Source organism: Arachis ipaensis, chromosome B04 (genome assembly GCF_000816755.2).
Source record: "Arachis ipaensis cultivar K30076 chromosome B04, Araip1.1, whole genome shotgun sequence".
Taxonomy (NCBI): domain Eukaryota; kingdom Viridiplantae; phylum Streptophyta; class Magnoliopsida; order Fabales; family Fabaceae; genus Arachis; species Arachis ipaensis.
The window spans coordinates 127,245,528-127,258,554 of NC_029788.2; the positions used below are offsets into that span (position 1 = coordinate 127,245,528).

Below are 13,027 nucleotides of genomic sequence, written 5' to 3' on the forward strand. Positions count from 1 at the left end.
TGAAAGTGTTTTTAAATTTATTCTTTTCAATCATTAAATTAAATCAATTATAATAAATAAATTATAAAACTAATTGATCTAATCAATTTATATAATTGAATAATTTTTTGATAGTATTTATTTTTGTAACTTTAGTTAAAATGACAAAAAAAATTATTTTGATTTGAGATCAAAGTTAGCAATATTAATTGTCTCATAATTATGATTAATTTATTTAACATATTAAGTTAAGTTTTAATAAATTTAATTTTTTAATAGCTATAACTAGTGAATAATAACAATAAACACGTACTCTGAGGTACTCCATTGTTAATTTTTAATTTTAGGTTTTGTATACGTTAACATGACAAATTTATTTTCTTTAAGTCTTTTTCTTTTATCTTAATCTTATTTTTTTCGCTAAAATAAGATCCAAACCACGATTTCATTCAAAGATGACAATATCTCGCTACTGCAACTGGATTCCGAATAGGTAGACAAAAGTATAATTTAAGGTGCAACACAGCGGAGACTCACAAGAGAAAATTATCCCGTGACAGGAACCGAAAGTTGTTGTGATGCGAATCCAACAATACAGCAAGCATAAGCGGCCGTGGATCTTGAACTACACTCTCGTCTATCTGGTGCCCTACATCTAGATTCAGACTCCAAGAACAGCAGCTAGGTGGATCTTGAAGTATTCGTCTACCTGATGTTGTTATCCTGATCGACTAGTTCTGAATAAAATAATTTTGTAGCTTCCTGATGAAATTGTGGTTTGAATTTTATCTTAGTGATAAAAATAAGATTGAGATAAAAAAAAGACTTAAAGAAATTAGTTCTGAATAAAATAATTTTGTAGCTTTCTGATGAAATTGTGGTTTGAATTTTATCTTAGTGATAAAAATAAGATTAAGATAAAAAAAAAACTTAAAGAAAATAAATTTGTTATATGAATACATACAAAATTTAAAATTAAAAATAAACAATGGAGTACCTCGGAGTACCTCAAAGTACGTAGTTATTATTGTTTTCCACTATTTAATTATTTATAGTTATTAGAAAATTAATTTTATTAAAATCTAACTGAGTATGATAAATAAAGTAACTATGATTATGAGACGATTAGTATTATTAGCTTTAACTTTTAATTAAAATAAATTTTTTTGTTATTCTAACTAAAATTATAAAAATGAATATTATCCAAAAACTATTTAACCATATGAATTGATTAAATCAATTAGTTTTATAATTTATTTATTATAATTGATTTGATTTAATATTGAAAAGAATAATTTAAAAACACTCTTACAAACATGACATAGTTAAATTTATTATTTATTCTTTTTAATTATTTAACTTAAAATTTTGATCTTTGTTTTCCCCCTCTTTTAGTCATCATTTATATTTGTGTCTATTATATTTTGTAGAATAAAAAACTATGTTGTCCAACCTAACCAAAATTTATTTTTTGACTGTCTCCTCTCTCTTCTATTTCAAATAATGACGGCTACTAAAGTCCACACTCTATAAAAAGCATCTCTTCCACTTTAGTTTACTACCTAAATTTTTTTATGTGACCCAAATATGCCTCATACATGAACATTTAATCATGAATCAATATCATTAATCTCACTTGCGAAGAATAAAAAACGAAAATTCAGAGTTGCTCCACAATCAATAAAACTTATATGCGTTACCGTCTAAATTTAAAACGGAGCATCAATATCACATGCTTATTTTCGACGTCCTCACCATAAAATTTCCCTTTATTGAAATGTTGGATATTGTTTTTCTTTCAAAATGTTTATCATCGTGGATTAGACTACCTCTAAAGTGGTGAAATAATGACTTCCTAACTTTAGGCTATTTTCACTTAATAAATAATAAGAGAATGAATGTATTCATTTTTTATAAATATGAATAAAACACTAACGTCCAATGGAGGATGATGATGTTCTCCACATAATGGCCTCTATATATAATTATGATAGAAATAACATAATTATTCAACATTTGTTGTAACCAATTGAAAGCATTGACTCTGGGGATTATCCAAACACCCAGTATCATCTCCAACACAAATGCATTTATTTGTGACTAGTATTGATGAGTTTCTATCTTTGTCTAAGCACAATCCAGTATTGTTGTCTTGTAAATGCAAACCAGAATGAGATATGAACTTCCAAGAACTACTTAAGTCACTTGATGAGCAATCAGATGAGACAACAGCAGGATCACCTTCTGTTCCAAGAGATTTCAAACAATGATCTCCATTCAATTTGATCTTCTCCCTCTTGATTCCACCCACTTGCTTTTTTACAATCACCAAGTTCAATTTGGTTGTAGTTTTGATCAGCTTTCACACAGCCCACTTTGTGGGTGATATAAGATGTGGGAATATGGTGCCTTGTACACATTAAAGCTAATTAAACCTCTAATAATAACAATAATAATAAACCCATATGTTCATTAAGTTTGTGTTATGGCGTGCATAACATTAATTGAAATCAATATTAGTTCAAAAAAAAAAATATTTTTGAGAGACTAATAATATAATTTTAAAATTCTTTTGATAATTAATCAAAAAAATTTTACTATCTTTGAGACAAACTTGTTTGATTTTTATAATGACTACCTATGTAATATTTAATAACATCGTATTATTAAATGATTTAGAGTTAATACTCAATTTAGTTTCTGAACTTGTAAGTGAATCTCAATTTTATAATAACTACCTATGTAATATTTAATAACTATGCTAGAGGAGATAAGCTGTTATGTGATGAGAATCTTGGCTGGGAACAAAAAAGAGTTAGTTGCTTATATTGGAAGGCTAACACCAGTGCAGCAGAGTAGACTGGAAAGAGAGAAAAGAGAGACTAACAAGTGGCGTCCGATTCCTACTGGAGATGACAATGGTGATGTCTTCGAAGTGCAGTGCTTGCCATCAAAGGTGAGTGTCCACCTGGGTAGAAGAACTTGTACATGTCGCTTTTGACAATTGATTGGATTGCCATGCAAGTATGCATGTGCTGCACTAGCCTACTAAAATCGTAGACTAGAGGATTATGGACATAATTGGTTAACTGTTGCTGCATATAACTCCACATATGAGTATCTGATCCAACTTGTTCTAAGCCTAGAGTTTTGGGAAAAGGTTAATATTGCTCCAATTTTATCACCTGTGTATAAAAGACCAGCCCATAGTCCTAAACAAAAGAGAGACCCAAGGTCAGATGCACCTGTAACCAATCCTGATCCATACAGAACAAAGAGAAAATACGGCCAGATCACTTGCAAATAGTGCCTAAAGGTAATTTGCTTAATTTGTATTCAAATTTTTTGGGATAATCATAATTAATAATCATCCTCATGTTCATTTGTAGACGGTCATAATGCAAAGACTTGGAAGTTAAGAAAAATGCTATGGCAGGTAACAGAGGGTCACCACCTCAAGGAGCACCAGTGGATATAGATGAAGATGATGAACTACAACAAGAGATGTACTGGGAGGAGACGTTGGAAGCAGCGGAAGCAGAGGGCTACAATGATAATGCTTCAAATACTGCATCACAGGTTTGAACTGTCCATGTTATATCATTTACTTGTCTCTTGTTGAATAATTAGTTTAGGGAGTGATAATTACTGTTTTTGGTTATGTGTTTGTTACCAACCCACCACCTGCTCCGTCTAATCAGACCGTAGTTCGGCCTTCACCAATTAGACCGCCTCTATCCAGGCCACCCACCACAAATGTCACTACAAGTGGTGGAGGAAATAAGAAGCTACCCAATAGGAGATTAACTATAGGAGGCCTCCAGGTTCACTTGAAACAAGATTCCAACCTCCTAGCCCTACCAACACTGCTCCTAGGGCTGCCGCACCGAACGCTGCTCTATCCACAAATCATATCAGGCCCACAGTGAGCTGTCAAACCATGTAGCATGCTAGCCGTGAAACTACCACAAGGTTTATACAATTCATGTCAACTTCATCTATAGGGGCAAGCAGCAAGCTCATCTACAGCTAGATGGCCATCACCTGCATTTAGGCCACCTGCAAATATATCAGGAAATGGACTCTCAAGCGGAAGCAGCAAATCTACACCAAACTAATGAGTTGAATGAAAATATGTGTTTATCTTGAGTTCAAACACTAGTTATGTTTATGTTGAACTAGACATTGGCTACATAGTTATGTTTATTTTGGGTTCCAGTACTAGTTATGCTTATGTTGGTCTAGACACTAGCTATATAGTTATGTTTATTTTGGGTTCAAAAACTAGCTCTTTTGTGAAGACTGAAGACATTTGCTATGTTATGACTACTATTTACCTACTTGGATTATAATGTTGTTGGCTTTCCCATATGGTCTATACGTACTGTAGTTTACTTAGGTTCTGACTATCGTTTCCCTATCTGTATTTGCGTATTCCAGGTTATATCATGAAAACTACATCGATGTCATAGTACAATTAAAATAAGGGTATAAATAGGAAAATATATGACCATCTAAGTCTACATCTGTCAATTTTAAAATCGAATAGGGCCATAGGGGTACATATATCAAGAAAGAAACACTGTTACCAACAACACATACTCAGCCTCCAAACCCAGACACACCCATCCCCAAGAACATTCATTTCTAAACCCAGAAAGCCTCAACTACATCCTGAAATAAGAGCAAAATCATGGTAAAACACAACAAAAACTCCACCGATAGAAATGCAAGCCACAATCTAATAGAACGAATTCTCCCTGTAACATTACCTAGCTTCATCACAATCTTCATATCCTTCTCCTCTGCTACAGTGCTACTCGAATCACATTCGCATTTCCAGTGCCACGGATGTCATCTTTCTTTGCTCCTATTAGTGCTTTGGCCAACCCTATTCATTCTCCTTCAATCTCATACAAAGTATTGGCAATCCTTTGTCTGCAAATGAAAACAACATAAACCCTAGGTATCAACAAAACCCCAGCACCATGAAAAAAATAGATTAACCTTGTACGTACCTTCCATTGAGGACAACTAATAACCCATCTCCCAGAATTAGTAGCTGTGCCAAACTCAAGGAGAATCACGTCCATACCACAGTTGCATTTGCCATCAACTTTGCTCTCACCCTTCATCCATGAACTTGCAGACCCAAAAAGACTGCTGCTACCGTTCGACTGCGTTTACGGGATTACAAATTAGTTTTCTCTCTTTCGTGGTCAGATTTGTAAGCATTTAAATCTTTCAGGGTCAGTTTTGGTAGTTTATTCTTATTATGTATTAGAGTATCGATCTTATCCTTCTCTTTTGTTCATGAATTTATCGGTTTCGATCAAATTCCTCTAACTTTTTCTGTAGCACTACACAACATCTTTTTAACAATGTACCAGTAAAAGCGTGCACGTTAATTTATAGTTCCACAATAAAAGTATCCTTTTAAAAGGGTACATAGGAAATATATCCAGAGAAATACTTCTCTTGCATAGGCACCAATTACTTGTGTTACTTGAGTTCTTAGGATTTCGCCCTTATGATTAACACTAGTAACACTGCTACTCAACTTATAATGCCATAAGAGTTAAACGACTCAACATTGCTGTCTTGTGGAAGTTAAATTTTATTATCTGGACTAATGGATTGCTAAGTCAGTCTACACCAACACCAAGTCCACCTTACAATGACATTATCATATACAGCAGGACCAGGAGTAACAGGAAGGATACCGAAAACAAAGCAAGACAATACCTCATCAACTCCTGCTCCCAATCCACTTCAAAAGAATATGTAACAGGAACATAATCATGGGGTTCAAGGCCTAGTTCTTCTTGTGCTGCTTTTAAATTCTCCTCAAAAGATTTCACACTTCCAATATTGAAATAAAATTTATACTGCCCACCAGTTCCCTTCGCGGGGAGGGTTCCTTCGACAACTTCACTGTCTGTTTGGTTACGTGGAGTATTCCTCACGTATATTCTGGCAATTGACTTATTTATTGACACAACAATATGGTCTACTAAACGTGGCTCCAAAAGCTCATATTTAAACTCCTGAAAGTTAATCTGCACATAATCAAATTATTCTTGATGTCAGCACGAAATCATATAACGAAACAGAAGAAACTAACAAAACCAGACACAAAAAAACCATCTTATAGCCAGGAGGAACAGTGGTGTAATCTCTTCTTACAAATCATGCAAAGTCATCCTTATTATAGCAAGCACTGCACAGCTCAAACAAAATTCAAGACTTGCAACGACCAAATTCTTGAAATGGAGCTTCAATACAAGCAAGCTGTTGGTGACAGCAGCATAGAGCTCATCTAGCAGATACACCATTTTTCCCATATGAATAACTTTAGCCATAGAGAAATTCACCAAGTAAAATCAGTAAGGGGTATATCAATTAAATGAGCTTCATATAAGAGTCCCTGAAAATAAAACTTCCAATGGTACACGCATGCAAATGAGGATAAGGACTAAGGAGAAGACAAGGAATCAGGGAGGGCTCCTAATGATATAAAAAATGCAGGTCTCAGAAAAGATACTGATGTAGCATCAAAAGAATTCAGCATACAACGTAATGTGATGCATGATATAAAATAGCACCAGTTTTTATGAGCTCTGCTATTTCCATGTATCCCAATACATTGAAAGATGAAGACAATTGAGGCAAAAAGTATCACTTATCTGGGCAATACATGGTGAACTTTTCATGCATTTGAAATCACTGATTTCATCAAATGAAAAGCAGGTATTTGTATATCTCAAGTTCTCAACTCAACCCAATTTCACTGATCCAACAAATTCAAACCAAGCAACAGGCACTGGTAATATGCTTAAAGCTATGCTTACCTGTTGCCCTTCAGGACGATAAAAGCATGCAACCGTGATTAGCGCCATTACCAAAGAAGAGATAAAAAGTTGCTTAAAGGGAATAAAGTAAACATTTCCATGATCATCTCTGTTTGTCTCTGACTCTTCTGAAATTAGAAGGAGCAAACGTACACATTACAAAAGTTATAGCACGATACGCCAAACCCAAGAAGAATAAAGAAAAATTAAAAGAGCATCTACAAGTCTATAAGAACTACACAAAAAGTTAAACAACTGTTAACCTATTATTAGTTGATATTAGTGCACCAATCACACAATTTGCAATGATCAACTTCCCACAATACACAGTACACAGATGGCACAGCAAAAGCCCTAACTTACTATTCTTCTTAGATCTTTCGCTGAAAAACAACCGGTAATGAATCTTAGGGTTCGCCGGAACACACTTAAAATCAGGCAAACTGGAAAGGATTCCGTTTCCACGAGCTCTAGCATGAGCAACATATCCCCTGAAAAACCTTAATCCCAATTCTGTTCCTTGTGAATGCACATTCGTTCGCGTAGCTCCGAGAAGGGTTCCCAATTTCGCATCACCGCGCAAATATTCCTGCAATCCAAATCCAAAGTTGGAACTTCTACACTATATTCTGAGGTGCAAACGGAACTCGGATCGAAAGAGGGAAAAAAAAAGGGAGAAGGTTTCTTACTTTGGCCCGTGAAGAGCGCGAGAGTGAGCGCCCAATCCTTGAAAAAATCATGATTGGAAGAAAACACAGACAGAGGAAGAAGAAGAATTAAGCGTGAAGAGTGAATTGGATAGATCTAAACAAAGGATTCGGGAAAGAATGAGGAAGTGTGTTAATATCGGTAGCGAAAATAACATGAACGACGCGGTGGTTTAAGCTTTTTGTTTTGTCGACATGCCAAGTGAGCAATATGATTCTTTCACCCTTTTGGTTGAGAAAAGATATTACCAAGATATTGTATAGGAAAAAAACTTTTGTAGACAACGATTGATGTTTTTGTTAGAAGCTATATGTGCATGCGCTGCTCGTGGTTTTTATTTAGAGTAGTTTGTTTAAATACTTCCTTTTGTGTGGAAGATTTTGGAAATTAACATGAGCCCCAATAATCCTATGACTAGTTATAAGGACATGGATTTATCTAACCAAAAACAAAAAAACAAAAGAAATTGGATTTAAAGACTATTTAAATGTATTATGAAATCTCTTATTCCAAAAGTTTAAGTTGAGAGGAGAAGATACTGTAAATGATTATATTTTTAAGGGTAGTGTTAGGGAGCCAATGGCTTAAGCATACAATGTGTAAATAAAATGATTAGGGATAATAAACATCTTATATCATAAAGTCACTTATCCCAAAAATTTAAACTAATTTTGGAGTTCACCAAGGATCGAACTCTTGACTTTTCAAATCTATAACTCTAATACCATATCCAAAACCACTCATCCCAAAAGTATAACCTGACAAAACAATGTAACACTAATGGTGATATCTCTAATACTTCCTAAACCTCCATTGTACATATTGTACGATAACCATCGGCTCTATTTTTAATACTTCTTAAGTAAGAGCTTTTTTTGCGTTTGTATTATTTTTACATAAGTCTTATTTTCTTCTTTTATTTGTCTTATGTTATTTCTTTTTATTTTTGAGGTTCACCAAAGATTGGACATAGAATTTTGATACCATATCATACAATCATTCATTTTTAAAGCTTAAGTTGATAAAAAAAATTAATATAAATAATCATACCTCTAACAAAACGTATATGAAAAAAAAATTACAATATTTAAGTGTGTGACATGTGTGTTATGAATAAATCAAGGATTCTAAAAATCAATTCAAACGGATCGGGTGAATTAAAAATTAATGAAAAGTGCGGTTTGATTTGTATAAAAATCTATATAAAAAAAAATATTTTAGAATTGGTAAAATTGGTATAAATCGATTGATCAAACTGAACAGAAACCTAGTCGATCGATAGTTTAGACTAAAAGTTAGGATACAAAATTTAAAATTAACTTTTATTGAAATGTTGGATATTGTTTTTCTTTCAAAATGTTTATCATCGTGGATTAGACTCCCTCTAAAGTGATGAAATAATGACTTCCTAACTTTAGGCTATTTTCACTTAATAAATGATAAGAGAATGAATGTATTCATTTTTTATAAATATGAATAAAACACTAACGTCCAATGGAGGATGATAATGTTCTCCACATAATGGCCTCTATGGCAACATATAATTATGATAAAAACAACATAATTATTCAACATTTGTTGGAACCAATTGAAACCATTGACTCTGGGGATTATCCAAACACCCAGTATCATCTCCAACGCAAATGCATTTATTTGTGACTAATATTGATGAGTTTCTATCTTTGTCTAAGCACAATCCAGTATTGTTGTGTTGTAGATGCAAACCAGAATGAGATATGAACTTCCAAGAACTACTTAAGTCACTTGATGAGCAATCAGATGAGACAACAGCAGGATCACCTTCTGTTCCAAGAGATTTCAAACAATGATCTCCATTCAATTTGATCTTGTCTCCCTCTTGATTCCACCCACTTGCTTTTTTACAATCACCAAGTCTAATTTGGTTGTAGTTTTGATCAGCTTTCACACATAGCCCACTTTGTGGGTGATATAAGATGTGGGAATATGGTGCCTTTGAAGATGGATCTGTACAAATTAAACTTAATTAAACTTCTAATAATAATAATAATAATAATAAACCCATATGTTCATTAAGTTTGTGTTATGGCGTGCATAACATTAATTGAAATCAATATTAGTTCAAAAAAAATATTTTTGATACACTAATAATATAATTTTAAAATTCTTTTGATACTTCGTCACAAACTTGTTTGATTTTTATAATGACTAACTTTGTAATATTTAATAACATGGTATTGTTAAATAATTTAGATTAATACTTAATTTAGTCATTAAATTTGTATGCAAACTTTAATTTAGTTTCTAAAATTTTAATTTTTTTTTTAGTCTCCAAATGTTGCAAATGTGATGACTCAAATTAGTTCCAAAATAATTTTTAGCACAAAAATATTAACAAAGCGTTCACATGAATAACTAAATGTCATACTGAAACTTGTAAATCAATATCATTTTTATTTTGGCATTCAAATAGCCCATAATCAACGTCAAATTACTTGCTTTAGAAGAAACGGTTTTAATAAATACTACTTACAAATTTATTTTTAAAAAATTTGAGTGTCAAAACAAAAATGAAGTTGGACTCTGTTCAACGTGGCATCCAACTATTTACGTTAGCGTTCTGTTAATGTTTCTGTATAAAAAATTATTTCAGCGACTAACAAAAGTCACACTCATAAAATTTGAGGATTAAATAAAAACCATTAAAATTTTAAAAACAAATTTGTGTGCAAGTTGAAGGATTAGATTGAATATTATCTTAATGATTTATTATCTATTTTAAAATTACTTTTATTTTTAAATCACCGTAATGTGTCATCGCTACTATAATCATTAATGACTATTTTTGTCTTTAATTTAAAAAAGAGAAATGCTATTTGTACACCAAAATCAGTCGCTAAAATCGGCCATCAATGTATTTGTGTATAAATATATGTATAATTTAATTTATTTTCAATGTGTATTTGTATTTAAATATGTACTTTATACTAGTGACTGACTTTAGTGGCTAATTTTGATATTCACGTAGCATAACCATAATAAAAAAGAATATTAACTTTGATTAAAATATTTTAAAAATTAAGAATGAACTTAAAATTTAGTCTACCTATAACGTGTTAAAATAATAGTTTATCCTTTATAATTAATATGGTATGGCATACCTTGAAGTGTGTTTAGCAATAACTGAAATCTCTTACGGAATTGAGGGTAAGTTGTTCCATTCCAATAGAAGTTGTTTAAACCATAAACTTCAGGAGCATCAACATTCCCTTGTCTCAAATAATAGCTACCTTGCAATCCCCACCAACACCAATCAATGTCTCTCTCAGCAAGGAAAGTCAACATGCAAGTCAACCATCTCTCATCACTCTGTGCTCTTGCAATCAAATCCATCCCAAACTCACTTATGAACAAAGGTGAATCGTAATCATCATCACTAAGGACAAAACCGACATTTTCCTCTAGATCACTCTTCATTGAAGCACACACAGAATTTGCTGATTTATTGCCCCAGTTAGGGTTCCAATAAGGGTAGTTATGTGCCTCAAACACAACCTTGTTCTTTGGTTCTACGTTCAATGGAGTTTGCTTCAAGAATCTGAGATCGGATGCGTAGTAAAAACCTGAGAAGATCATCAACACGTTTGGGTTTTGGTGGTGAATGGCTAATGCTGCTCGTCTCATGTTACTATACCAAGCTGCCACATTTTGATTGGGCCCACGAAGTTCATTCCGCAAACTAATTGCAACGATCTATTGGGTTCAATAATGTCAATTTAAAATTAGTTATCAATTCTTGATTTCGAACAAGAGAATTTAGAATGGGAACAAAAGAAAATTAAATGAGAATCAAATCAATCAAAAGAAAAAGAAAAAATATTCCATTTATAAAAAGTAAACAAAAAAAAGATATAATTCACTAATAAAAATTACTTAATTAGGCTGTTAGACTCGCATTTACTTTTTCTAATTTTCTTAAAATTCGATCATTGTTAAGATAAACAAAATATTTAAAAATTATTTGTCTACAATATTTATAAATACATGTAACGTCTCATTTAGGCTGTGTTTGTTTCTAGAACAGAATAAGACAAGACACTGAAAATAAGATATAAAGAATAGAGACACAAAATTTTATTTTCTTTTTAATTTATTCACATTTTTTTCATTCAAAAAATTTGAGACAAAAAATATAATAATAAAAAATATAATTATAAAAAATTAACAAGAATAATGAAAGAAAAAATAAAAAATAAGTTGTGTCTTTTATTAGTGTCTTCATGTCCTTTCTGGATACAAAATACACTAATTCAATGTCTCCATGTCTCTTCTATCAAATACAATTTTGTGTCTCTGTATTCATATCTCAGCATCCTATTTCTATAAACAAACCCAACCTTATATACACATTAATCGATGGTTGCCATGTGTTAATACATACACATCAGTATTTTTATTAACAGTGTCAATATTTAGGTATATAATTGAAATATATTCGAACCATTAGAAAAAAAATTGAAACAAATTAAACATAAAAGATAATTTTAAAAATTTTAGGAAAAAAAAAATATAATCTACCCTAAAAATATTTTAATAAATAATACAACATTTGTTACCTTCTAATTAATTAGTTATAAATAATAATATCGATACTCACATTAGATAAATTCTTGAAAAATTGAGCTGCCAAAGTGTGTCCTTGCACCCACTCATCAGGATCAAAACTTGAGTCTCCAAAGAAACCATTGCCGTCGTCGCTGTCGCAACACCATTTCGGCTTGCTGACGTGGTTGTCGGCGACAACCATAATGTTGGCACTGAAAAGTTGTTTAACAACAAAAGCATAGGCTTGAGGATGAGTCATGTTCAAGAAATCATTGTTATGCTTCATGATCCCTAATTTGATCTCTTCCAATTTCAAATCATCAAGGGTTTGTAAAATGGTTTGATTAAAGTAACGAGTGAACATGAAGGTTGGCCAAGTGAGACGAACGCAATTAAGGCCAAAAGAAGAAATGTTGGTGACAATGTTGCTTAGAGTTTGTTTGTGCAAACCCTCTGCCAACATTACACTCATGTGTGATGGCCAATTTGCACATCTTAGCTTCACACGTTGCCCTGTCTTTTCTTCAACAATCCTTTTATTGTTGATTGAGAGAGGATAAGAAAATGAATGTGATGATGCAAACACAGCTTGTAACACTATGAAGATCAATAGTAGTAGTGAAGATTTTGCCATTATTTAGCTTTTGTTTGGGGGGAGAGGGTGGGTTTTGATTTTTAAATATAATGTATAGATTCAATTATAAATACTCCTACACACTTTATTTTGATATTTAATGGCATTGATTACTTTCTTTTTTTATCATCAATCAACATCTTCTATTTGTACGTAATTAATGTACGTAGCAGGTGCGATACACGGAAAATGTTTATTTTTTATTTATATTTAAAATATATTTTTTTTTAAAATTTATAAAAATTTATTTTTTTAAGTATTTTTTTATATT

At 32.2% G+C, this 13,027-nt stretch overlaps 2 protein-coding genes across 12 annotated transcripts; both read right to left on the minus strand.

Moving 5' to 3' along the window:
• LOC107635320 (ATP-dependent zinc metalloprotease FTSH 3, mitochondrial) lies at positions 1,864 to 7,850 on the minus strand. 11 transcript variants are annotated; one of them, XM_021122022.1, is made up of 9 exons: positions 7,520 to 7,834; positions 7,194 to 7,419; positions 6,831 to 6,958; positions 5,725 to 6,038; positions 4,998 to 5,156; positions 4,752 to 4,917; positions 3,629 to 4,038; positions 3,434 to 3,547; positions 1,864 to 3,191 (listed from the first exon to the last, which is right to left on the minus strand). In XM_021122022.1, exons 1-5 carry the CDS (start codon positions 7,568 to 7,570, stop codon positions 5,111 to 5,113), a joined length of 765 nt encoding a protein of 254 aa, XP_020977681.1. In that variant the 5' UTR covers positions 7,571 to 7,834; the 3' UTR covers positions 1,864 to 3,191; positions 3,434 to 3,547; positions 3,629 to 4,038; positions 4,752 to 4,917; positions 4,998 to 5,110. The 11 variants fall into 11 exon arrangements, 7 of the variants coding, with proteins under 7 accessions (XP_020977681.1, XP_020977679.1, XP_020977680.1 ...); XM_021122020.1 differs by having other exon boundaries at positions 3,434 to 4,038; XM_021122021.1 differs by lacking the exon at positions 1,864 to 3,191 and having other exon boundaries at positions 3,277 to 3,547.
• On the minus strand, positions 9,038 to 12,768 carry LOC107637288. The gene is made up of 3 exons (XM_016340720.2): positions 12,175 to 12,768; positions 10,679 to 11,270; positions 9,038 to 9,524 (listed from the first exon to the last, which is right to left on the minus strand). The coding sequence occupies exons 1-3, from the start codon at positions 12,754 to 12,756 to the stop codon at positions 9,103 to 9,105; spliced, it is 1,596 nt and encodes a 531-aa protein (XP_016196206.1). The 5' UTR covers positions 12,757 to 12,768; the 3' UTR covers positions 9,038 to 9,102.